Source organism: Podarcis gaigeae, assembly GCF_964106915.1.
Source record: "Podarcis gaigeae genome assembly, chromosome: 9".
Classification (NCBI taxonomy): Eukaryota; Metazoa; Chordata; class Lepidosauria; order Squamata; family Lacertidae; genus Podarcis; species Podarcis gaigeae.
Genome location: NC_139685.1, coordinates 76,477,171 through 76,500,763, shown reverse-complemented (window position 1 = coordinate 76,500,763; position 23,593 = coordinate 76,477,171). Strand labels below are relative to the sequence as shown.

At 46.9% G+C, this 23,593-nt stretch overlaps 1 protein-coding gene across 1 annotated transcript in view; it reads left to right on the top strand.

The window, feature by feature from the left end:
* Positions 1–23,593, top strand: part of VPS16 (VPS16 core subunit of CORVET and HOPS complexes) — a 41,732-nt gene that overhangs the window by 660 nt on the left and 17,479 nt on the right. Inside the window, exons 2-15 of the mRNA XM_083756467.1 lie at positions 1,250–1,338; positions 1,899–1,990; positions 3,875–4,003; positions 6,150–6,294; positions 11,001–11,116; positions 12,990–13,112; positions 15,828–15,883; positions 16,023–16,112; positions 16,588–16,682; positions 16,833–16,909; positions 18,749–18,880; positions 19,518–19,645; positions 20,555–20,590; positions 21,129–21,237. Of these exons, the coding sequence (XP_083612593.1) occupies positions 1,250–1,338; positions 1,899–1,990; positions 3,875–4,003; positions 6,150–6,294; positions 11,001–11,116; positions 12,990–13,112; positions 15,828–15,883; positions 16,023–16,112; positions 16,588–16,682; positions 16,833–16,909; positions 18,749–18,880; positions 19,518–19,645; positions 20,555–20,590; positions 21,129–21,237 (1,417 nt within the window). The remainder of the gene's footprint in view (positions 1–1,249; positions 1,339–1,898; positions 1,991–3,874; positions 4,004–6,149; positions 6,295–11,000; positions 11,117–12,989; positions 13,113–15,827; positions 15,884–16,022; positions 16,113–16,587; positions 16,683–16,832; positions 16,910–18,748; positions 18,881–19,517; positions 19,646–20,554; positions 20,591–21,128; positions 21,238–23,593) is intronic.

Below are 23,593 nucleotides of genomic sequence, written 5' to 3'. Positions count from 1 at the left end.
TCTCATATTCTTAACAATCCAACACTTTATTCGTCTTATTGCAAGTGACTTTTAGAAGGGACCGAGCAACAGGAGCTCACCCTGTCACGGGGATTCAAACCGCCGACCTTCGGATTGGCAAGTCCAATGGGCTCAGTGGTTTAGACCACAATGCCACCCGCGTCCTTAGTAGCACCTTAGAGACCAACTAAGTTTGTTCTTGGTATAAGCTTTCATGTGCATGCACCCTGCTTCACGGTGTGGTTTGAGCACAGTGTATTTGTGGGAATAGATTGCGAAAAATTTTGCTTCTAAACATTTTGTGAATCTTTTGTCCATTTACTGTATTTATTTCTCCTGATTTGAACTATAAAATGGTGATTTTCTTTTGTCAAAATGAGAGTACAGTGGTACCACTGGTTATGTACTTAATTCGTTCCAGAGGTCCGTTCTTAACCTGAAACTGATCTTAACCTGAAGCACCACTTTAGCTAATGGGACCTCTTGCTGCCACCGCACAATTTCTGTTCTCATCCTGAAGCAACGTTCTTAACCCAAGATTTTATTTCTGTGTTAGCGGAGTCTGTAACCTGAAGCGTATGTAACCCGAGGTACCACTGTACCCCTAAACATTTTTTAAGAAAAAAAAACACTGATTATTAGTATTATTTTATTTTAGGGACAGCATTTGACACTAAATATAACAGATGTCATTGGTGAACGTCAGGGATTCTCTGGGACTCTATCTCCCAATGGACTCAGGGTTCATGGGACTTGGAGCACAGGAACAATGTACTTTTCTGTGTTCAGACCACTGCAGGAACCCCTTTCCCAGTAACCTTTACAACAGACCCATAAGGCAGGCTGCTGTTGCTAACCCCACATTGCAAACAGGGAGGGGAACTGGGGCTGAGCTAAGGTCGCCAGGTGGGTTTGTGGCAGAGGCAAAATTCAAACAGAGGACACCCTGCTTCCCAGCTGCTCTGCTGACTCCATAATCTTCTCCTCCATCCTCATCCTCCTTCCCCACATCCCTCCAGGACCCTACTTCTCTCCCTGCTCCCCATCTCTGAGTGTCTCTTGCCTGGTGAGGGCAAAGGACTAGGAAGGCCAGCTGCCTCGGAGCCCTGCTTGGGGGCTTCCCAAAAACACATAGCTGACCAGCGTTGGTAACAGAATGCTGGGTTTTGCCAATGCTTCGGGGCTCTGCTTTTATTTAACCTGACATTTCTCCCCCCCAAAATTTTCCGCTAATGTTTTCTTCCTGCAGGAAACTGGATTTGTACACCATGGGCTGGAACCTGAGAGAAGACCTGCGGGATTGCTTGGTCGCTGCCGCGCCCTACGGAGGCCCCATCGGTACGGCAAGAGCCAGCTCCCCTTTCTCGCGCCAGCTGTTCCTTTGCAGCTGGGAGGTTTCCTCTCTTGACCCAGTCTCAATCACTGGTGCAGTCGGGGGATTTGCCAAGGGGTAGGGCATGCATGATGCAGTCAGTTGCGCGATCTCTCTCTCTGGCTCTGCCTAGTCTGCCCTACAGGGCTGTTGTGAGAACGCCTTGAGGTTCCTGCAGGAAGGGCAGGACCCGAGCGAAATAAATCAGGGCAAGGAAAGAGGGCTGGCACTGGCGCTAGCTGCCAGAATAAAGGTAAAGGGACCCCTGACCATTAGGTCCAGTCGTGACCGACTCTGGGGTTGCGGTGCTCATCTCGCTTTACTGGCCAAGGGAGCCGGCGTACAGCTTCTGGGTCATGTGGCCAGCATGACTAAGCCGCTTCTGGCGAACCAGAGCAGCACACGGAAACGCCATTTACCTTCCTGCTGGAGCGGTACCTATTTATTTAAAGGGAGGTGAGAACGGCGATTGACTTCTCAGCATTGTTTTGTATTGTGATTTTTAAAAAAGCCTCTATCGTTTTAGCTTTGCTGAAAAACAAGAAAGAGAAATCTCCCAGTTCCCGGCCACCTCTGGAAATCTACACAGCCTCAGGAGTCCTCTTGGCTAGCATTCCGGTGAGCGAATTGTATTATCAGTGGTCACTGTGCGTGGCATAGTAATAGTGCGGGATTTACGTATAAGCTAAACAAGCTATAGCTTAGGGCCCCACTCTCTTGGGGCCCCCCAAAAAATGGAAGGGGAAAAAACCTGGATGTACATTTCCAAAATAAAGATAAAAAACAAATAAAATAAAACCTGCTTACAGTAAGTGTTTTGTAGGTTCCTATGATGTAAGTAGCCTGCTCCCTAAAATATCACTGGTTAGATACCTATTTGGTCCATAAATTACCATACAGCATATATTTAACACAAAAAACAGTGACAGTTTGTTGTTGACAAAGGACAGCTGGACATATAAAGGGCCCCATTACCTTCAGTAGCTTGGGGCCTCATCAAACCTAAATCCAGCCCTGCATAGTAACATAGTTGTTGTTGTTTAGTCATTTAGTTGTGTCCGTCTCTTCGTGACTCCATGGACCAGAGCCAGGCACTTCTGTCTTCATAGTAACATTAGCAACAACAAAAAAGGAGGGAGAAGGCAGGTCAGTTCTCTGCCCCAAGGAGGTTACACTCGCAGTGGTAAAGGCAACAGAGGGAAATGAGGAGGATGGGGAAAAGCAAGGGCAAACTCTGAATGAATACTGTCAAATCGTGCTGCGTGCACTGAGCTCTTTTTTTCAGCTGAGAATGAGGGCTTTGGGGGTTCAGCGACAGAGGGGCTGGGTTCGAGTCGCGACGTGGCCGCCAACCTGGATGACTTTGAAAGAGGCTTAGGAAATTCCATGGAGGAGAGGACTATTGATGGCTACTAGCCAGGTTGGCTGTGTGCTGCCTCCACAGTTAGAGACAGCAGTGTTTCTGAATACCAGTTGCTGGAAACCACAGGAGAGTAAGGGGGCTCTTGGGTTCAAATCTTGCTTGCTGGTTTCCCACAGGCATCTGCTTGACCCCTGTGAGAACTGTTAGAATTCCTGCTCCATGATTGCAGTCATGGGATTGTTGTCTTTCACATGAAGGTGTATGTTTTGACTCCACAGAGTTGGAAGTGACAGAGAGAGGATGTTTGTGTTACTGTGTTCCGTGAAGTGGGACTATTGTCCTTTGTTCTTTTTCTCCTTGCTGTCTGATGCTAGAGAGAGAGGGAGCCATGTTGCAGTGCTCCGTGTGGGTTTATATGTAAATAAAGTAGATTAGCCAAAATGCTGAGTTGCTGAGGTCTGTCACATAAGGTGCGCAAACTCTGCTGATCCCTAAGTGTGCCGGTTTCTGTTGGCATCGGTCGCTGTGATGTTCGGGCTGAAGAAAGCTTTGAAGCTCCCGAACGATCGACCAGGAGGGAGAGAACATGCCAGTCGGGCATGTGTCTCTGCCAGGGTCCTACTCAAGTGTAGGCTGAACTCCTGACAAGAACAGGATACTGGACAAGAAGGGCCGCTGGCCGTATCTCTTACCAGAGAGTGGACAGGGTTGCTTCCTGAGTGCAGTAGGCAAATACCCCTGATATTTTAATAGGTCATACACAGGGCTACCTTTGGAGCCTACCAAGAAGTACCGTATTTTTTGCTCTATAAGACTCACTTTTTCCCTCCTAAAAAGTAAGGGGAAATGTGTGTGCGTCTTATGGAGTGAATGCAGGCTGCGCAGCTATCCCAGAAGCCAGAACAGCAAGAGGGATTGCTGCTTTCACTGCGCAGCGATCCCTCTTGCTGTTCTGGCTTCTGAGATTCAGAATATTTTTTTTCTTATTTTCCTCCTCCAAAAACTAGGTGTGTCTTGTGGTCTGGTGTGTCTTATAGAGCAAAAAATACGGTACCTGCTGATTCAGAATGTCAGGTTGCTAAATAGGTGCATCTGGGGCCTGGCTAATTTCTAACCCTGGGCTTTTGTCTCCCCTCCAGTGGAAGAACTGTCCGGCTGTGCACCTTGGCTGGACGACCAGTGAGGACCTCCTTTGCATCCAGGAGGATGGCTCGGTCCTCGTCTACAGCCTCTTCTGTGAGTTCAAGCGGCGTTTCAGCATGGGCAATGTAAGTGACCTTGGAGAAGAGAGTTTACTGGAACTGGGGGCTTTTGGGAGCTGGGGCTTCGGCCCAGTATACCTGAAGGAGTGTCTCCATCCCCATCGTTCTGCCCGGACACTGAGGTCCAGCGCCGAGGGCCTTCTGGCTCTTCCCTCCCTGCGAGAAGTGAGGTTACAGGGAACCAGGCAGAGGGCCTTCTTGGTGGTGGCGCCCGCCCTGTGGAACGCCCTCCCATCAGGTGTCAAGGAAATAAACAACTATCTGACTTTTAGAAGACATCTGAAGGCAGCCCTGCATTGGGAAATTTTTAATGTCTGATGGTTTATAAATTTTTTACATGTGCCATAAGCCACCCAGTTTTTATTGTATAATGAAAACACTTAGAAATGTTCCATAGGAAGTGATTCATAATTGTAAGCTCACTTCTTGCTTGAAGAAACATTCAAACATTTCAGTGTAGTTTAGAATAATATAATATCACTTGTTTTTTAAAAAAATATTTTTTAAAAATTTATCTTTTCAAAATGAGAGCAAGAGCGTTGGTTATTCTGCCCCAGTTCTCCATGACGTATTGTCGCGAACTGGGGTTTTCAATGAAATATCAGAAAAGAGAAAGGCTTCTTTGTGTTGATTGAGGAGATGAGAATTTGTTTGTCTCAAATTCGACCGAATATCAATGAGATTACCTGGCAAAAGGCAGCTTGCACCTTTCATTGAGTTTGTAGACATACCTAAGGTATATATGTAAGAGTCTCGTTCATAATGATATTTTGGAAATGATTCATGATCTTTTGTAGCTGCCTTGTTCTATACTTTCTGGGTGCCGCACAATCATGTTATAAAGTGGTTGTGTTCTGTGTTAAAAATCAAACATTGCTAGGACTGTTTTTTTGAGAACCGCTGCTCTAACCACTCTAATCACTACCACTCTCCATGCTGCTCTGTTCCATCTGGAGCAGCCGGGGAGTTATGTGAGGCTGCTGTTTGTGGATTTTAGCTCTGCTTTTAACACTATCCTCCCCCATAGACTGGTGTCCAAGCTAGAGGCGATTGGACTCTCCAACTCCACCTGTCTCTGGGTTTTGGACTTTTTGTCAGAACGTTCTCAGAGGGTTAGAGTAGGGTCACATATGTCCACAGCCCTTAGCCTTAACACCGGCTCACCACAGGGTTGTGTGTTGAGTCCCCTGCTCTATACTCTCTATACGTATGATTGTACAGCCATTTATTCCAGCAACAAAATCATCAAGTTTGCTGATGACACTACGGTGGTGGGGCTCATTTCAGGAGGGGATGAGTCCGCCTATCGGGACGAGGTGGAGCGGCTTTGTGCTTGGTGTGGAGAGAACAATCTGGCTCTTAATACGACTAAGACCAAGGAATTGGTGGTGGATTACAGGGAAAAAAAGGCGGACATTCAGCCCTTGTATATCAACGGGGAACGGGTGGAGAGGGTGGCGGAATTCAGGTTTTTGGGAGTGACTATCGATCAGGGCATGACTTGGAGCGCAAATACCACTGCTCTGGTGAAGAAGGCCCAGCAGAGAATTTATTTCCTCAGACTTTTAAAGAAGAACAATCTGAGTGAGAGACTGCTGGTGTCCTTCTACCGAGGCTCCATAGAGAGCATTCTCACATACTGTATTTGTGCCTGGTTCTCCAGCTGTACAGCTAGGAAGAGGAAGGTGCTCCAGAAGGTCATAACCACAGCCCAAAGGATTATTGGTCATCCCCTCCCATCTTTGGAAGAACTGTACGGTTCCCGTTGTCTTAGGAAAGCAAACAATATCCTGCAGGATGCATCTCACCCGGGACACAGTCTGTTTGTACTACTGCCTTCTGGCAGGAGATACAGAAACATCAAGTCAAGGACAAATAGACTGAAAAATAGTTTCTATCCAAGAGCTGTGGCCTTCTTAAATGCAGTAACTCGATAGTGTGACCTGGGAGTTTGATGGGTGTGGGTGTGGGTGTGGCTGGAATGTGGTTTGTTTGGTTGTTGTTGTTGTTTTGCTTTTGTTGTTTTTAAGGGATGGCATCCAATTTCGTTGCACTTGTGCAATGTTGCACTTGTGTAATGACAATAAAGAATCTATCTATCTATCTACACCACCTGACCCAGTGCTTCCTTGCTTTCCTCTCTAACCCCCAGGAGGTGCTTCAGAACCACGTGCTGGAGGCCAAGGTGTTCCACACGGAATACGGCACCGGGGTGGCCATCCTCACTGGGGCCCACCGTTTCACCATAGCCACCAACGTCGAGGACTTGAAACTCCGCAGGCTGCCTCAGGTGCCAGGTAAATCTGCCTCCTGCCCACCTTTGCCCCTCGACTCGCACTGCCCCAGACACGCTCTTCTGTTTCTGCGTGTGCGCTCCCTGGAACCCAAGGTTTTGAAAAGCAAAAATCGCACCCCAAGTTTCTAGAGTTTGTTTTAGGAGCCTCTGCACGTTCTGTGTCGAGCTTAGAGGTCTGCTCTTGTTGTCACCATTTCGCTTTGGTGTTCTGTTAATGCCTGCTTGTTATTAACTGATAAACCGTGGACTTCTTTGGATCATTGGGTTATCTGAGAGGCAATACCTCTAATTTGTTGGAAGATATGCTCAACCGTTCTTGCAATTAGAGTTAATACGAATACAAATGTTGTTGTTGTTTAGTCGTGTCCGACGCTTCGTGACCCCCTGGACCAGAGCATGCCAGGCCCTCCTGTCTTCCACTGCCTCCCGCAGTTTGGTCAAACTCATGCTGGTAGCTTCGAGAACACTGTCCCACCATCTCGTCCTCTGTCGTCCCCTTCTTCTTGTGCCCTCCATCTTTCCCAACATCAGGGTCTTTTCCAGGGAATCTTCTCTTCTCATGAGGTGGCCAAAGTCTTGGAGCCTCAGCTTCAGGATCTGTCCTTCCAGTGAGCACTCAGGGCTGATTTCCTTCAGAATGAATAGGTTTGATCTTCTTACAGTCCATGGGACTCTCAAGAGTCTCCTCCAGCACCAAAATTCAAAAGCATCAATTCTTCGGCGATCAGCCTTCTTGATGGTCCAGCTCTCACTTCCATACATCACTACTGGGAAAAACAGAGCTTTAACTATACGGACCTGTTTTGGCAAGGTGATGTCTCTGCTTTTTAGGATGCTCTCTAGGTTTGTCATTGCTTTTCTCCCAAGAAGCAGGCGTCTTTTAATTTTGTGACTGCTGTCACCATCTGCAGTGATCATGGAGCAAAATGGAAACACTAAATGCCCAGTAGAACAGATTGTGTGTACAGCTTTTATTTTCATTTACTTTGTCTTCTTAAGTAGGGATAGAGGATGGGAGTTTTAAAAAAACAGCTTAAGCGGAGTCAGGCTACTTGTCCATGTAGCTTAGTTCTGCCTCCACTGGCTGGCAGCAGCTCTCCAGCACTTTCAGGCAGTTTAGAATCCTAGAATCGTAGGGTTGGAAGGGGAGCCTGAGGATATCTAGTCCAACCCCCTGCAATCCAGGAATATATCCATACTTAGAGACATTACAGATATTACTTTTAAAAGTGTTGTGAACTGCCCTGTGATTTTCAGATGAACGGCAGTATACAAATTTAATAAGCAAGCAAAGAAATAAATAAGCAGTTATCGGACTGTGCGGAAATGGCAAAACTAAGAGACCAAAATGACGAACCTTTTATAGAAGAGTGGAGGCATTTTTTGGGGGCTGTCTGAAAAAGCATTGTAGCCAGATGAAATCACGGGCGGAATTCGAAATACGAGCAGCGGAAGTAAAATGATAAAACTAACTCTATTAGAGGGTGGGGGGTTTGTTGGTAAAAGATAATGTATTTGTTATATAATTCAGCAGAAAAGGGGTTGAATAAAAACACAGTGGAGGTGGCAATCCATGAAACAAAGTTCTAATTATCTAATCCGAAACTCATTTGAGAAATTTTGGAAACTTAATGGAAAATTATATTGGGGGCGGGGGAGCAGCTGTCCTGTGTTGGGTTGAAATAACGACAGACAAGTAATAATAATAATAATAATAATAATTTTTTATTTATACCCCGCCCTCCCCAGCCAAGGCCGGGCTCAGAGCGGCTTACAAGCAATAATAAAAACAAGATGAGTGATTACAACTTAAAAACAAAAATAAAACACAACAATTAAAATAATGGAACATTAAAATATTAAAATGTAGCCTCATCGCAGGAGGAGAAGGAAAAGAAGGGGAAAAAAGAGAGAGAGAGAGAGGGGGGGAGGGAGGGAATCAAACTGGCTCCAAGCCAAAGGCCAGGCGGAACAACTCTGTCTTACAGGCCCTGCGGAAAGAAATCAGATCCTGCAGGGCCCTGGTCTCGTGAGGCAGAGCGTTCCACCAGACCGGAGCCAGAGTTGAAAAGGCCCTGGCTCTGGTCGAAGCCAATCTAACTTCCTTAGGGCCCGGGACCACTAGGGTGTTGTTATTTATGGACCTTGAGGCTCTCCGTGGGGCATACCAGGAGAGGCGGTCCCGGAGGTACGAGGGTCCTAGGCCGTGAAGGGCTTTAAAGGTCAAAAGCAGCACCTTAAATCTGACCCTGTACTCCACCGGGAGCCAGTGCAGCTTGAAAAGCACTGGGTGAATATGCTCCCATGGCAGAGACCCCGTGAGGAGCCTCGCTGCAGCATTCTGTACCCGCTGGAGTTTCTGGGACAGCTTCAAGGGCAGCCCCGCGTAGAGCGAATTACAGTAGTCAAGCCTGGAGATGACCGTCGCATGGATCACTGTGGCCAAGTCAGGGCGGGAAAGGTAAGGGACCAACTGCTTGATGTGGCGAAGGTGGAAAAATGTCGCCTTGGCTGTTGCTGTAACCTGCGCCTCCATGGAAAGGGAGGCGTCAAGGATTACACCCAAACTCTTAACGGAAGGCAATGGCACTAATTGGGCCCCCGCAAGAGAAGGGAGTTGGTCCCTCATCCCCATGCCATCCCGACCTAGCCATAGGACCTCTGTCTTCGAAGGATTTAGTTTCAATCGGCTCCCACGAAACCATCCAGCCACAGCTTCCAAGCATCTGGTCAATGTGTTTGGGGCCGAGTCGGTGTGGCCATCCATCAGCAGATAGAGCTGAGTGTCATCAGCATATTGGTGACAGCCCAGCCCAAAGCTCCGGATAATCTGGGCAAGGGGGCGCATAAAGATGTTAAAAAGCATCGGGGAGAGAATTGCGCCCTGCGGCACTCCACACACCAAGGAGTGGCGCGACGACATTTCCCTCCCTAGTGCCACCCTCTGTCCCTGACCTGAGATAAAAGAGCACAACCAGTTACGGGCTATGCCCTGTATCCCCACATCTGCAAGGCGGTGGTCCAGAAGATCATGATCGACCATGTCAAAGGCTGCTGACAAATCTAAAAGGATCAGCAGTCCTGACCCGCCTCGATCCAGTTGTCTACGGAGATCGTCTGTTAAGGCAACCAGAGCCGTCTCCGTCCCAAAACCAGGACGGAAACCAGACTGAAATGGATCTAATGCCGATGTTTCCTCCAGAAACCTACCAAGCTGCTCAGCAACCGCTCTCTCAATTACCTTACCCAGGTATGGGAGATTTGAAACTGGGCGGTAATTGGATAGGTCTAAGGGATCTAATGAAGTTTTTTTTAAGAGTGGACACACCACTGCCTCCTATGACAAGTAGCAGGTGTCATATGGGCGGCATCTCTTGAGCATGTCTTGGGGAGTCCCTTTTATTGAATATTACAGCATTGCCACATGCGTGATTGTTGCTGATTGGTTAACACAAGTACAAAGCAAAGGGTTGCATATTGGCATTAATCACCGATAGATTAAAGTCTGGGAATGGGGGCACAAAACTAGACAGGCATGAAAACCTCCTAATTAAATTATAACTTGTGATTAATATAGTAAGACTTAAAACAATTACTAATGATTGATATAGGAGACTTAAAAGAACATAACAAGCACGTTCCGTAGATATGATCAACTATGCATTTACGAACAGGTCAAAGTACAATGTTTTTCCTGAACTCAATGTGAACTGAACATTCTAAGGTGATGAGTGAATGTCTTAGTATTAGAACGGTTTGTGCAGCATCATGTACAGAAGCGAAGCTTAGGAACAAGACTTTCCTTCAGTCCTGTACGGGGAACAAACATGCAACCTTTGCGTGTCCAGCTCTACCTGCAGATGCCATTGGGGGCTGGGCCTGGGACTGTTTGCATGCAAGCTTTGGCCGTTCCCCTAAAACAATCCCTCGCCTCCCCACTCCTGCTTCCTGGGCTGTGCTGCTTGGTGGGTATTTGCCGGACGCAACCTGAGTTAGGGGCTCCAGCCTCCTTCCCATTAATTCTTCTTCTTCTTTGGCGATCACTCGTAGCCGAGTAAGATTGTCTTCCATGAACACAGTTTTAAAAGTGAGTCCGTAAGTGACTGTGGAGGCCAATTCTGGATCCACACGTCCTTCCACAGTGGGGACATAGGTTTCCGGGTGGGAGTCAATCACGGTGTGGATTTGCCAAGCGTGCCTTCCTCTTAGTGCGTTTCTCCCTTGCGTCCTGAGTTTGAGCATCTTCAAAGCCATGGACAACTATGGTAAAGGCTGTTCTCCAACTGGAGCGCTCGCAGGCCAGTGTTTCATAATTGTTGGTGTTTTATAGAGGCTCCAGCCTGCTTCCCATTTGTAATACAGTCCCTGCCCCAAGCATTCCACCTAAACATTAGGAAGAACTTCCTGACAGTAAGAGCTGTTCGACAGTGGAATTTGCTGCCCAGGAGTGTGGTGGAGTCTCCTTCTTTGGAGGTCTTTAAGCAGAGGCTTGACAACCATATGTCAGGAGTGCTCTGATGGTGTTTCCTGCTTGGCAGGGGGTTGGACTCGATGGCCCTTGTAGTCTCTTCCAACTCTATGATTCTATGATTCTGTATGATTCTATGATTCAGACAGATCTGCTGCTGCCTATGAACTTCAGCTTTGTGCAAAGTATCCTCTGCCTGAAGTTTTTTTTTGCCTGCATCCCTCCTGTCCCTCTTGCAGGTGTCCAGAAGCCCCCCTCCTGCTGGACCGTCCTGTGCCAAGAGCGAGTGACCGTCCTCCTCGTTGCCATTGGCCAAGAGCTGTACCTGCTGGACAACACGACCTGCTCCCCGGTGGTGAGTGAGGTGCAGGGCTGGGTGGGACACCTCTTGTGGGAGCCCCCTGGACATTCGCTCCTGCTGGACCAATTCGTAGCCTGCTGCATTGCCGCAGAGCTATCTGTGGCTACTAGCCACAATGGCTGTGCTCTGCTTCCTTAATCAATCAATCAATCAATCAATTTATTGTGCATAGCCTTTACAAATACCATTACAATGAACAGCAGAGGAAAAGAGCAAGGCTTTCCTCTGAAATCACACAACATAACCTATCAAAGTTTACCAAAAAAGTAATTTACAGCATGAAATGGCTCATGTTTTGTTAGCCCCAAAATGGAAATCAAGCGAGAGCCCAATGCGTGGACTACTGCACTCTATGTGGAGCAGTGCGCTCTCTTGGGGCTACCTTTGAAGGTGACTCGGAAACTGCAATTAATGCAGAATTCGGCAGCTAGACTGGAGACTGGGAGTGGCTGCCGAGACCATATAACACCGGTCTTGAAAGACCTACATTGGCTCCCAGTACTTTTCCGAGCACAATTCAAAGTGTTGGTGCTGACCTTGAAAGCCCTAAATGGCCAAAGGTCCTGTATACCCGAAGGAGCATCTCCACCCCCATTGTTCAGCCTGGACACTGAGATCCAGCGCCAAGGGCCTTCTGGCAGTTCCCTCACTGTGAGAAGCCAAGTTACAGGAAACCAGGCAGAGGGCCTTCTTGGTAGTGGCGCCTGCCTTGTGGAATGCCCTCCCAGCAGATGTCAAGGCAGCAAACAACTATTTTACTTTTAAAAGACAACTGAAGGCGGCCCTGTTTAGGGAAGTTTGTAATATCTGATGCTGTATTGTTTTTAATATTCGGTTGGAAGCTGCCCAGAGTGGCTGGGGAAACCCAGCCAGATGGGCGGGGTATAAATAATAAATTTATTATTATTATTATTATTATTATTATTATTATTATTATTATATTGTTATTATAAAGGAGAACTGCAACTTAAACTGGTGGAATATGCACAGCTTGAAGACCTAACATATAGAATAAGAGAACATGCATTTAAAGAAGATTGGAAAATGTTTATTGAATATATGGGGTTAAATTGTGTTTATCTGAAAACGTGGGCTGCATTAAGATATATTCAACAGTGTAAATAAGTTTTGATGGATGTAATAATGGAATATTGAATGGTTTGGTTTGTGTAAAATATGCAGGGATTTATGATATGCAAAATGAACCATGGAAAGAGAAGAAAGGAAGTCACTGATCTACTTTAAGGTTGTTTGAGTGAATACTCTAAAATGTAAAACAGAAAATTTAATAAATATAGAAGAGATTATGCATAAAGTTTGCATAAAGTTTCAAAACTGGAAAGCATTAGCGGAAAGCTGGGAGAGAGTTTCTTAGCTCAGCCCTAGCAAATTTGGCTATCAGGTGTGCAATTGGTAGATCTTTATCAGCTAGGAGTTCAACTGTTGATACGATAATCTTTATTGTCATTGTCCCATATAGAACAATGAAACTGAAAAAATCTACATCAAACATTCAAAAACCAACAAGCCTGCTATCCCAGCTATCCCAGCCTGGTTAACCCCCTAAAAACTCTGATACCCCATAATTAAATACAATATACTCACACAGAGACTACCTTACACTGCGTTTAAAACCAAAATCACATTTGGATAGAAACGGTTTCTCAGGCGGCTAGTCCTAGTCTTTATAACCCTGTACCTTCTTCCAGAAGGCAGAAGCTGAAAGAGATCAGATTCCTGGGTGGAATCGGCTTGAGAACCACTTATGAATAGGCAGTGACATTTTCCCCTCCGGGCATTGCATGCAAGGAGTAAACCATCAGCCCTTCGTGGCCCTGCTGACTGTGTCTCCCTTCCTTCACCGCAGACGCTGCCTGGGCTGAGTCCTCACGCCGGCTCCTTTCTGCGGATGGCGGTATCCTTCAACTATCGCTTCCTGGCTCTCTTCACCGACACAGGATACATCTGGACGGGGAAGTCCAACCTTAAGGTGAGCGCCATGTCCAGATTCGCCTTGGAAGCGGAGAGATCCGTCAGATTGAAAGGCACTTCTCTGTGGGCCTCACTGCAGGATTCCACCTTGGTCTTCTCCAGAGGGATTAAGCTAGCCTCCCCCGCAACCGGGCGTCTTCTGGGTGTTTGGGAGCATAGCGCCTGCTGCTGATGGGAGTTGTAGTTTGAACAACTGCAGGGGCACCAAGTTGGGGTGGGGCTGGATTCAGATGAAGAGCGGTCCAGGATAACACCTTGTGCCAGTTCCGTGATTCCTTCTCCCTTTTCTGAAACAGAATCGACCTAAAAAGAAAGGGAACGGTTTTCCTAAGGGCTAGAAAGTCGCTCTTTCGGTTTTAAACAGGTGCTGAGATTCTGCATCTGAAAGCTGAGATTCTGTGGCATGCACACAGCCCTGCAGGTCTGCACAATTCGAAGGAGGGCATTTGCCTGTTGGTGGGCCTGCGCCTACCCCTTGTTTTCCAAAAGGGGATTCTGCATCGCAGCAGCCTAAATTCTGCATCCAAACCTCTTAGAAAACTCAGCCATGGTATTAACATTAGCAAAACAACAACAACAAACTTATGGTTACGTGAAACATACTCAATAAACACACAAGACGTAACCGGCTGTACTTTTGAATACTGTACTTTTTGAATAAATAAAGTATACTATTCATTGTATCAAATTGTAGATTTCAACGGAAGTCTCATAAAGTTCAACGAAAAAAGCAGAAGACCCAGTGGATCAGTTCATTCTCTAGTCAGTTCATGCATAAGGTCCATACATGTATAAATGTCTATTCCACCTGCCTGTTCATAGAGTCCAATAATTGTTTTTAGTTGTTAAAGTTGGGTTGTTACAGTTCCACAGAATCCTTTCACAGAGTCTAAGACAAGGATTTCTGGAATATTAGCCTTGTTTCACCATCCTAGGCTTCATCAGTAGAACAGGCTCAAATCATATAAGTGTATTTTAACTTGCTTTAGTAAGTTGTCGGAATCCTCTTGTGTAATTTACTGGCGTGTTTGAGGAAGTGTCTCGCGTGCAACGCACAGGGCACAAATGTGTAAAGGGGGGCTCTCCTGAAATCGGGGAAATACATAGAATCATAGAGTTGGAAGAGACCCCAAGGGCCATCGAGTCCAACCCCCTGCCAAGCAGGAAACACCATCAGAGCACTCCTGACATATGGTTGTCAAGCCTCTGCTTAAAGACCTCCAAAATAGGAGACTCCACCACACTCCTTGGCAGCAAATTCCACTGTTGAACAGCTCTTACTGTCAGGAAGTTCTTTCTAATGTTTAGGTGGAATCTTCTTTCTTGTAGTTTGGAACCATTGCTCCGTGTCCGCTTCTCTGGAGCAGCAGAAAACAACCTTTCTTCCTCCTCTATGTGACATCCTTTTATATATTTGAACATGGCTATCATATCACCCCTTAACCTCCTCTTCTCCAGGCTAAACATGCCCAGCTCCCTTAGCCGTTCCTCATAAGGCATCGTTTCCAGGCCTTTGACCATTTTGGTTGCCCTCCTCTGGACACGTTCCAGTTTGTCAATGTCCTTCTTGAACTGTGGTGCCCAGAACTGGACACAGTACTCCAGGTGAGGTCTGACCAGAGCAGAATACAGTGGCACTATTACTTCCCTTGATCTAGATGCTATACTCCTATTGATGCAGCCCAGAATTGCATTGGCTTTTTAGCTGCCGCATCACACTGTTGGCTCATGTCAAGTTTGTGGTCAACCAAGACTCCTAGATCCTTTTCACATTTACTGCTCTCAAGCCAGGTGTCACCCATCTTGTATTTGTGCCTCTCATTTTTTTTGCCCAAGTGCAATACTTTACATTTCTCCCTGTTAAAATTCATCTTGTTTGTTTTGGCCCAGTTCTCTAATCTGTCAAGGTTGTTTTGAAGTGTGATCCTGTCCTCTAGGGTGTTAGCCACCCCTCCCAGTATTGGTGTCATCTGCAAATTTGATCAGGATGCCCTTGAGTCCATCATCCAAGTCGTTGATAAAGATGTTGAATAAGACTGGGCCCAAGACAGAACCCTGTGGCACCCCACTAGCCACTCTTCTCCAGGATGAAGAGGAACCATTGATGAGCACCCTTTGGGCTCGGTCAGTCAGCCAGTTACAAATCCACTGAGTGGTAGCATAGTCAAGACCGCATTTTACCAGCTTCTTTACAAGAATATCATGGGGCACCTTGCCAAATGCCTTGCTGAAATCAAGGTAGGCTACATCCACTGCGTTCCCTTCATCTACCAGGCTTGTAATTCTGTCAAAAAACGGGATCAGGTTAGTCTGACATGACTTATTTTTCAGAAATCCATGCTGACTATTGGTGATCACAGCATTCCTTTCTAGGTGCTCACAGGCTGTTTGCTTAATGATCTGCTCCAGAATCTTCCCTGGTATTGATGTCAGACTGACTGGGCTGTAATTATTTGGGTCCTCTCTTTTCCCCTTTTTGAAAATAAGGACAACATTTGCCCTCCTCCAGTCTGCCGGGACTTCGCCTGTTCTCCAGGAATTCTCAAAGATGACTGCCAGTGGTTCTGAGTGATGCTGCTGGCCTATCTTTCCAGTGGTTATGGTGTGGTTCCATTTCCACAGCCCTTTCCTGCACGTAGCCCCACAGAGAGGGGCAGCTGACCCCTTTCCTTCCTCCCGTCCCTCATCATCCCTCTGCCTCTTCCCTCTGCAGGAAAAACTGGGCGAGTCCATCTGCGAATTTCGAGCTCCGCCCAAGCAGATGGTCTGGTGAGTTCAGCAGGTCTCCTTCTCTTTTGTGCGAGGCTGGGGGACTTCCCAGCCTCGCACAATCTTACATTATTGTCATAACATTTATGTACCGCTTGATGGTAAGGAAACCCCCCCTCCTTTTTCTTTTATGTGGTAGGTGCACCCGCTCTCGAAGCAAGCAGCGTGCCGTGGTGATGGCGTGGGAACGGCGCCTCCTCGTGGCTGGGGACACAGAGCAGTGCATTCAGCATCCTTGCGAGGAGAGGCGGGGTGGGACTGGTGGGCTTATTATTCAGGGGAAATATTTCAGAACCTTCTCTAAGGTAACATTGGCTTCCTCCATATTTATTTGCCTGCTTAATTTATATGGCTGCCCTGTGGCAGAAGGGCTCTAGGGAGCCACTGCTGTTTAGCGTTTAGAGAGCCGGGCTAGGACCTGGGGGATCAGGGTTCAAAACGCGCCTGGCACCTGGCTAATTTCTAACACAGGTACTGGGCGAGGTGAGCCTGTGACTTGATCCAACACAGGCCTTTTTTACACCGTTTGGTTCTGCTGGTTGTTTAGACGAGGGATGGGGGGGACGTGCTGTGGCTCGACTCCGAGCATCCCTGGCCATCTTGGCTGTTGGGGGTTGGAGTCCAGGAGCATCTGGGGTGCCCCACGGAGTTGCCCATCCAGCGCCCCCCTGCGTCCTCCTTGGATTCCTTAATGCTGACCTCAGGTACCCCCTGGATGAGGATTCGTACCTCGTGCCGGAGCTCGATGGCGTGAGGATCTTCTCCCGTTCCACCCACGAATTCCTCCACGAAATCCCAGGTGAGTCTCCCCTGCAGTACTGGGCAAGCAGAGAGGACTAGAAACCTGCCGCCTCCTGTTTGAAAAGAGGAGCCTGGGTTGTTTTTTTCAGGACCCGTTGCCGGGTTTCAGCATCCTGGCCAAGATTCTCACTTCTTGCTTCCGTTTCAGAGGCCAGCCAGGAAGTTTTCAAGATTGCGTCCATGGCGCCAGGAGCATTGCTGCTGGAAGCTCAGAAGGAATATGAGGTGAGGGACTCTAGGTGGGTGGGGAGGTGGAAGGGGCGGCCCTGATCCCCTACTTTGATGTAGGACCGACTGGCTGGAACAACAGCCAGGACCAGCTGGCAGCCTGAGGTGTAACTCTGTGGATAACCTGGGGAAATTCATTTTATTTGCACATTTTATTTCATTTTATTCATTTTAATTCACAAGAGACTAGGGCCCTGCGGGACTTGACATCTTTCCGCAGGGCCTGCAAGACAGAGCTGTTCCACCAGGCCTTTGGCCAGGGCACAGCCTGACCCCCTCCTTCTGTAATCCTCACAGAACTCTAGCCCAATGGTTGCCATTGGTTTGAGTTGAATTAATTTTATAATGAATGATTTTAGAGTGTTGTGTTGTGTTGTACTGTTTTATTGTTCTTAGCTGCCCTGAGCCCAGCTTTGGCTGGGGAGGACGGGATATAAATAAAATTTATTATTATTATTATTATTATTATTATTATTATTAGTTACAGTTATATATCATGTATCTTCCAAGCATGAGACGCTTAATCTCAGGGTTGTGGGTTCAAGATTCTAACTTTGACTCAAGAAAATCACCATTTTATAGTTCAAATTGGAAAAAATAAATACAGTAAATGGACAAAACTACAAAGTTTCACAAAATGTTTAGTGGTGTGCGTAGCCCTGCATCCCCACAGAAAAAAAAAGCACTGCCCATTGGGATTTCGGCACCTAAAATTCCTAAAAGAAAGTCTTCCGGGGTTTTTTTTAGAAAAAGTTATTTTAATCATTTATTTCAATTGGTTATATATCATTTCCCAAAATGGTAATAGTTTCAATCCTGTTGCTTAATAATAATAATAATAAATTTTTATTTATACCCCACCCTTCTCGGTTCAGAAAACCAGGCTCAGGGCGGCTAACAACAAATTTAAAACACTTAATTGATGCAACAAAAAACAGCATAAAACACAGTATAAAATGTGAATGACAATAAATTCAGAATTCAAAAATCAATTTAGGGGGAAAACCCATCCAATAAACATTAGATGATTCCCAGGGCTAGCTGGCTGAATTGGTCCTACTTGGGCCAGCAAGGAGACCAGGGGAGAATTAGCTGTGGGATCCCAGAGCGGGTAATCTTCATAAAAAGGGGAGGGGGAGGGAAGGAAGGGGAATAAAAGATCAGGCTAAATTCAAATGAAAAGCCAGGTGGAATAGCTCTGTCTTACAGGCCCTGCGGAAGGAGGTTAAATCCTGCAGGGCCCTGGTCTCCTGGGACAGAGCATTCCACCAGGTCGGAGCCACCACTGAGAAGGCCCTGGCCCTGGTGGAGGATAGTCTGACTTCCTTAGGGCCTCTAAACTAGAAGAAGAAGAAGAAGAATTTGGATTTGATGTCCCGCCTTTCACTCCCCTTCAGGAGTCTCAACGCGGCTAACATTCTCCTTTCCCTTCCTCCCCCACAACAAACACTCTGTGAGGTGAGTGGGGCAGAGAGACTTCAGAGAAGTGTGACTGGTCCAAGGTCACCCTGCAGCTGCATGTGGAGGAGCGGGGAAGCGAACCCGGTTTCCCAGATTACGAATCCACCGCTCTTAACCACTACACCACAATGGCATGAATAAACTATGATTATTCATGGACCTTAAGGTCCTCTGCAGGGCATATCAGGAGAGGCGGTCCCGTAAATACGAGGGCCTTCCGGTCACCATCGGAAGGATGGGTGGCATATAAGTTTAATAAACAATGGTCATGGGCGAAGGAGGCACTCTTGAAGAGATCTGGTACCCACAGCTTGCAAGGGCTTTAAGGCTTCTCGTTCTCCCCCCCCCCCCTTCCTCCTCCTTCGCCTTCCTCAGAAAGAGAGCCAGAAGGCCGATGAGTACCTGCGGGAGATCAAGGACCAGAATCTGCTCCCGGAGGCCGTGGAACAATGCATCAGGGCGGCCAGCTATGAGCACGAGCCCGAGATCCAGAAATCTCTCCTTCGGGTGAGTATTGAAGGGGCAGAACCCGCTGCTTGTTTTGGGGGTGGGCACGGCCCCCTTGCAAAGAGAGCTCAGGTGTGGCAGATTGGGAGTGGCCGATTCCTGAGCCTTTCTGCCCACAGAAGGCTCTCTGTGAGCGAGTGGGTGAGTGAATTAATAGTAATAATAATAATAATAATAATAATAATTTATTTATACCCTGCCCTCCCCAGCCAAGACCATAGCTGTCAACATTCCCTTTTTTTTGCGGGAAATTCCCTTATTCCAGTGCCATTTCCTGCTGCTATCCCGGATTGTTAGCTATCCTGTAGACCAGTGTTTCCCAACCTTGGGTCTCCAGCTGTTTTTGGACTACAACTCCCATCATCCCTTGCTAACAAGACCAGTGGTCAGGGATTATGGGAATTGCAGTCCGAAAACAGCTGGAGACCCAAGGTTGGGGAACACTGCTGTAGACTGTCCCCAGGATGATGATGATGATGATGATGATTTATTTATTATTTATACCCCGCCCATCTGACTGAGTTTCCCCAGCCACTCTGGGCCGCTCCCAATCGAGTGTTAAAAACAATACAGCATTAAATTATAAATTATATATTTAACCCTTTCTCTCTCTCTCTCTCCTGCCCCATGCCTCCAGGCGGCCTCCTTTGGGAAATGTTTCATTGACAAGTTCCCGCCCGAGCGTTTCGTGGAGACCTGCAGGGATCTGCGGGTGCTCAACGCCATCCGGGATTACCAGATTGGGATCCCCCTCAGCTTTGACCAGTATCCTAGAGAACAGTAGTAGCTCAGTTGGTATCAGTCAATCAGTTTTATTGTTTGTAGCCAATGGCTGTCACAATGCAAGGTGAACACAAATCACACAGCTGTAAAATGGGGTTGGGGGTGGGGAGCACATTGCATATATCGGAAGAAGGCAAATCTACAACGTCAGCTCAGCGGGGAGAACATGAGACTCTTAATCTCAGGGTTGTGTGTTTGAGTCCTGCGTTAGGCAAGAGTTTCCTGCATCGCAGAGGGTTGGACTAAATGGCCCTTGATGGTTCCTTAAAGGTAAAGGTAAAGGGCTGATCCCAAACTCCCAAGGAAAAACTAAGCACGCAACTTAATCCATAAGATAGTGAAGACTAAGTTATCTTGGCAGAAAAACTGGCACTGGTATGGTAAATTTTGGCGTGCATGCAGGAGCTTATCCTGACAGTCTCCATAGGCCTTGCCCCAAGTAAAGGTAAAGGGACCCCTGACCATTAGGTCCAGTTGTGGCCGACTCTGGGGTTGCAGCACTCATCTCGCTTTATTGGCCGAGGGAGCCGGCGTACAGCTTCTGGGTCATGTGGCCAGCATGACTAAGCCGCTTCTGGTGAACCAGAGCAGCGCACGGAAACGCCGTTTACCTTCCCACCGGAGCAGTACCTATTTATCTACTTGCACTTTAATGTGCTTTCGAACTGCTAGGTTGGCAGGAGCAGGGACCGAGCAACAGGAGCTCACCCCGTCGCCGGGATTCGAACCGCCGACCTTCCGATCGGCAAGTCCTAGGATCTGTGGTTTAACCCACAGCGCCACCCGCATCCCTGATGGTCCTTTACAATCCTACAATTCTGTAATTCTAAACTGCAAATTTTGTTGCGGTTGGCACATGCACAAGGGCCTTTTCCTTGACGGCTGCTGCAGATACACACAGGTCACCACGGAAGTTTTGCTGGACAGGTAAAGATTGTTTCCTTGCTTGGCTGAGCTGCATTTGGGAGGGGAACTAGGTGGGAGAAGAGAAAGATTCCAGGATGCTTCTCTTTGACCCAAATAAAACAACACAAGTTAGGCCAACAGACCAAACACGGAGTTGTGGACACAATTCTGGGTGTGTAGGTCCCAGATGGAGCCGAAGAGCAAGGGAGGCATCTGCGATTCAGTGCATGGAAAATCTAGCCGTGGATCTGGGTTCAAGTCCTGCTCTTTGCTGGTTGTTGCTTATTCAAAAGTCTGGTGGGTATGTTTGTTTTTTTTGCTCAGTTCCTTCAACCAGGACAGCTTGGGAATAATGGATAAAGGTGTTCCCTGCCCAAAATCAGGGCATGATGGGCAGGAGCTGCTTCCCTTAGCGGTCAAAGATGGAGAATATCTTGGGGCCAAAGGTGTACTACTCCTGACGATGGAGGCTTTATTCTGGCTCATGGACAGAACTCTCCTCCATAAGGAATGAGGAATACAGAGGCGTGACTAGTTCTCCTGTCTTTTGCATCTTAAGGCTGGTTCTGCGGAGACTTTACCCCATCTCTATCAAAATCTGCGAGTACCTGCGTCTCTCCGAGTTCCAGGGGATCAGTCGCATCTTGGCGCACTGGGCCTGCTACAAGGTAAGAACGTTTCACCCGTGAATCCGGATCGCCGTGTTCCCTCCGCCGCCACCATCTGCCGAAGCCTGAAATCTTCCAGCAGCGTCTCACATACATACAAACCTGCATAATTTTATCTGTATGCCGCCTTTCCACAGTTCAAACCATGCTCAAGGCGGAACACATCATGAAAAAATACATCATTACAAAAGTAGCCACCAATAGTAAACACAAAAATACAAAACCAAACTGAACAATTTCCACATACAGTCGTACCTTGGTTCTCGAACGCCTTGCAACTCGAATGTTTTGGCTCCCGAATGCCGCAAACCCGGAAGTGAGTGTTTTCCAGTTTGCAAACTTTTTTGGAAGCCAGATGTCCAACGCAGCTTCCGATTGAGTGCTGGTAGCTCCTGCAGCCAATCGGAAGCTGTGCCTTGGTTTCCGAATGTTTTCGGAAGTCGAACGGACTTCCAGAACAGATTCTGTTTGAGAACCAAGGTACAGTGGTACCTTGGTTCTCAAAACTAATCCGTTTTGGAAGACCCATTCTAAAACCAAAACGTTCCAAAACCAAGGCGCGCTTTCCCATAAAATGTAATGCAAAATGGATTAATCCATTCCTGACTTTTAAAAACAACCCCTAAAACAGCAATTTAACATGAATTTCACTATCTAACAAGACCATTGATCCATAAAATTTAAGCAATAATCAATGTACTGTACTATAAAATAAAGAAGACAGTATTGTAGATGATAAAAATTAAAATAATCCCCGCCGCCCTTACCTGCACTGATGATAGTCATTGTTTGGATTTTATCCATTTCCGCAGTCACACATTCAATCAATCAGTAGCTGAACTGGGTTCCACACAGTCACAAAAACAAATTAACCGAAAAAGACTCAAAAACAAAAACGCAAAAGAAATAGCAAAAACAAAAGCACCAAACTTAATCTGTTCCGGAAGTCCGTTTGACTTCCGAAATGTTTGAAAACCAAGGCGCAGCTTCTGATTGGTGCAGGCGCCCCGGAAACAATAGCCGACAGCCGCATCGGGCGTTTGGCTTCTGAAAAACGTTCGAAAACCGGAAAATCCTGTGGAACGCCCTCCCACCAGATGTCAAAGAGAAAAACAACTACCAGACTTTTAGAAGACACCTGAAGGCAGCCCTGTTTAGAGAAGCTTTTAATGTTTAATAGACTACTGTATTTTAATATTCTGTTGGAAGCTGCCCAGAGTGGCTGGGGAAACCCAGCCAGATGGGTGGGGTATAAATAACAAATTATTATTATTATTTGGCCCCAGCACCTCTCAGAGTTTGTAGCCAGGGCTACCACCTCGCCAGAGTGGAGTATGCTGTGGTTATCTCTTGCTTGGACTACTGCAATGCGCTCTATGTGAGGCTACCTTTGAAGGTGACCGGGAAACTACAACTAATCCAGAATGTGGCAGCTAGATTGGTGACTGGGAGCAGCCGTGGAGACCACATAACACCGGTCTTGAAAGATCTACACTGGCTCCCAGTACGTTTCCGAGCACAATTCGAAGTGTTGGTGCTGACCTTTGAAGTCCTATACGGCCTCGGTCCTGTATACCTGAAGGAGCGTCTCCACCCCCGTCGTTCTGCCCAGACACTGAGGTCCAGCGCCGAGGGCCTTCTGGTGGTTCCCTTGCTGCGAGAAGCCAAGTTACAGGGAACCAGGCAGAGGGCCTTCTCGGTGGTGGCACCCGCCCTGTGCAAGGTCCTCCCACCACATGTCAAAGAGAAAAACAACTACCACACTTTTGGAAGACATCCGAAGGCAGCCCTGTTTAGGGAAGCGTTTAATGTTTAATAGGCTATTGTATTTTAATATTCTGTGGGAAGCCGCTCAAAGCGGCTGGGGAAGGCCCAGCCAGATGGGCGGGGTATAAATAATAAATTATTATTATTGTTATTATCTACGATGTCTCGCTCTTCTTGCTGCGTTTTGCTAGAAGATTAGTGTGCATAATACCAGCTTGTTTATGTCGATGAGTGTACTGGAGAAGAGGGGAGCATGCCTTCTCCTGAGTTGCACATGCTGGAGGATGCTCAGAGTTCTGGGGGATTGCATGTGGTCGCCCCCAGGGTGTTTCCCCAACAACTTTCACTCTGCAACATTTGGAGAATACTGACGACGTAGCTCTTTTTCCAGACTTCTGACACTTGGGATATGTGTGTGTGTGTGTGTGTGTGTGTGTGTGTGTGTGTGTGTATATATATATATATATATATATATATATATAAATATATTTATTAAGATGTTATAAGCAAAAAAAAAATACAGAATAAAAAGGAAAAAAGATAAAAATAAACAAAACAAAGGTACAAAAATACAAGTTAACAAATGCAA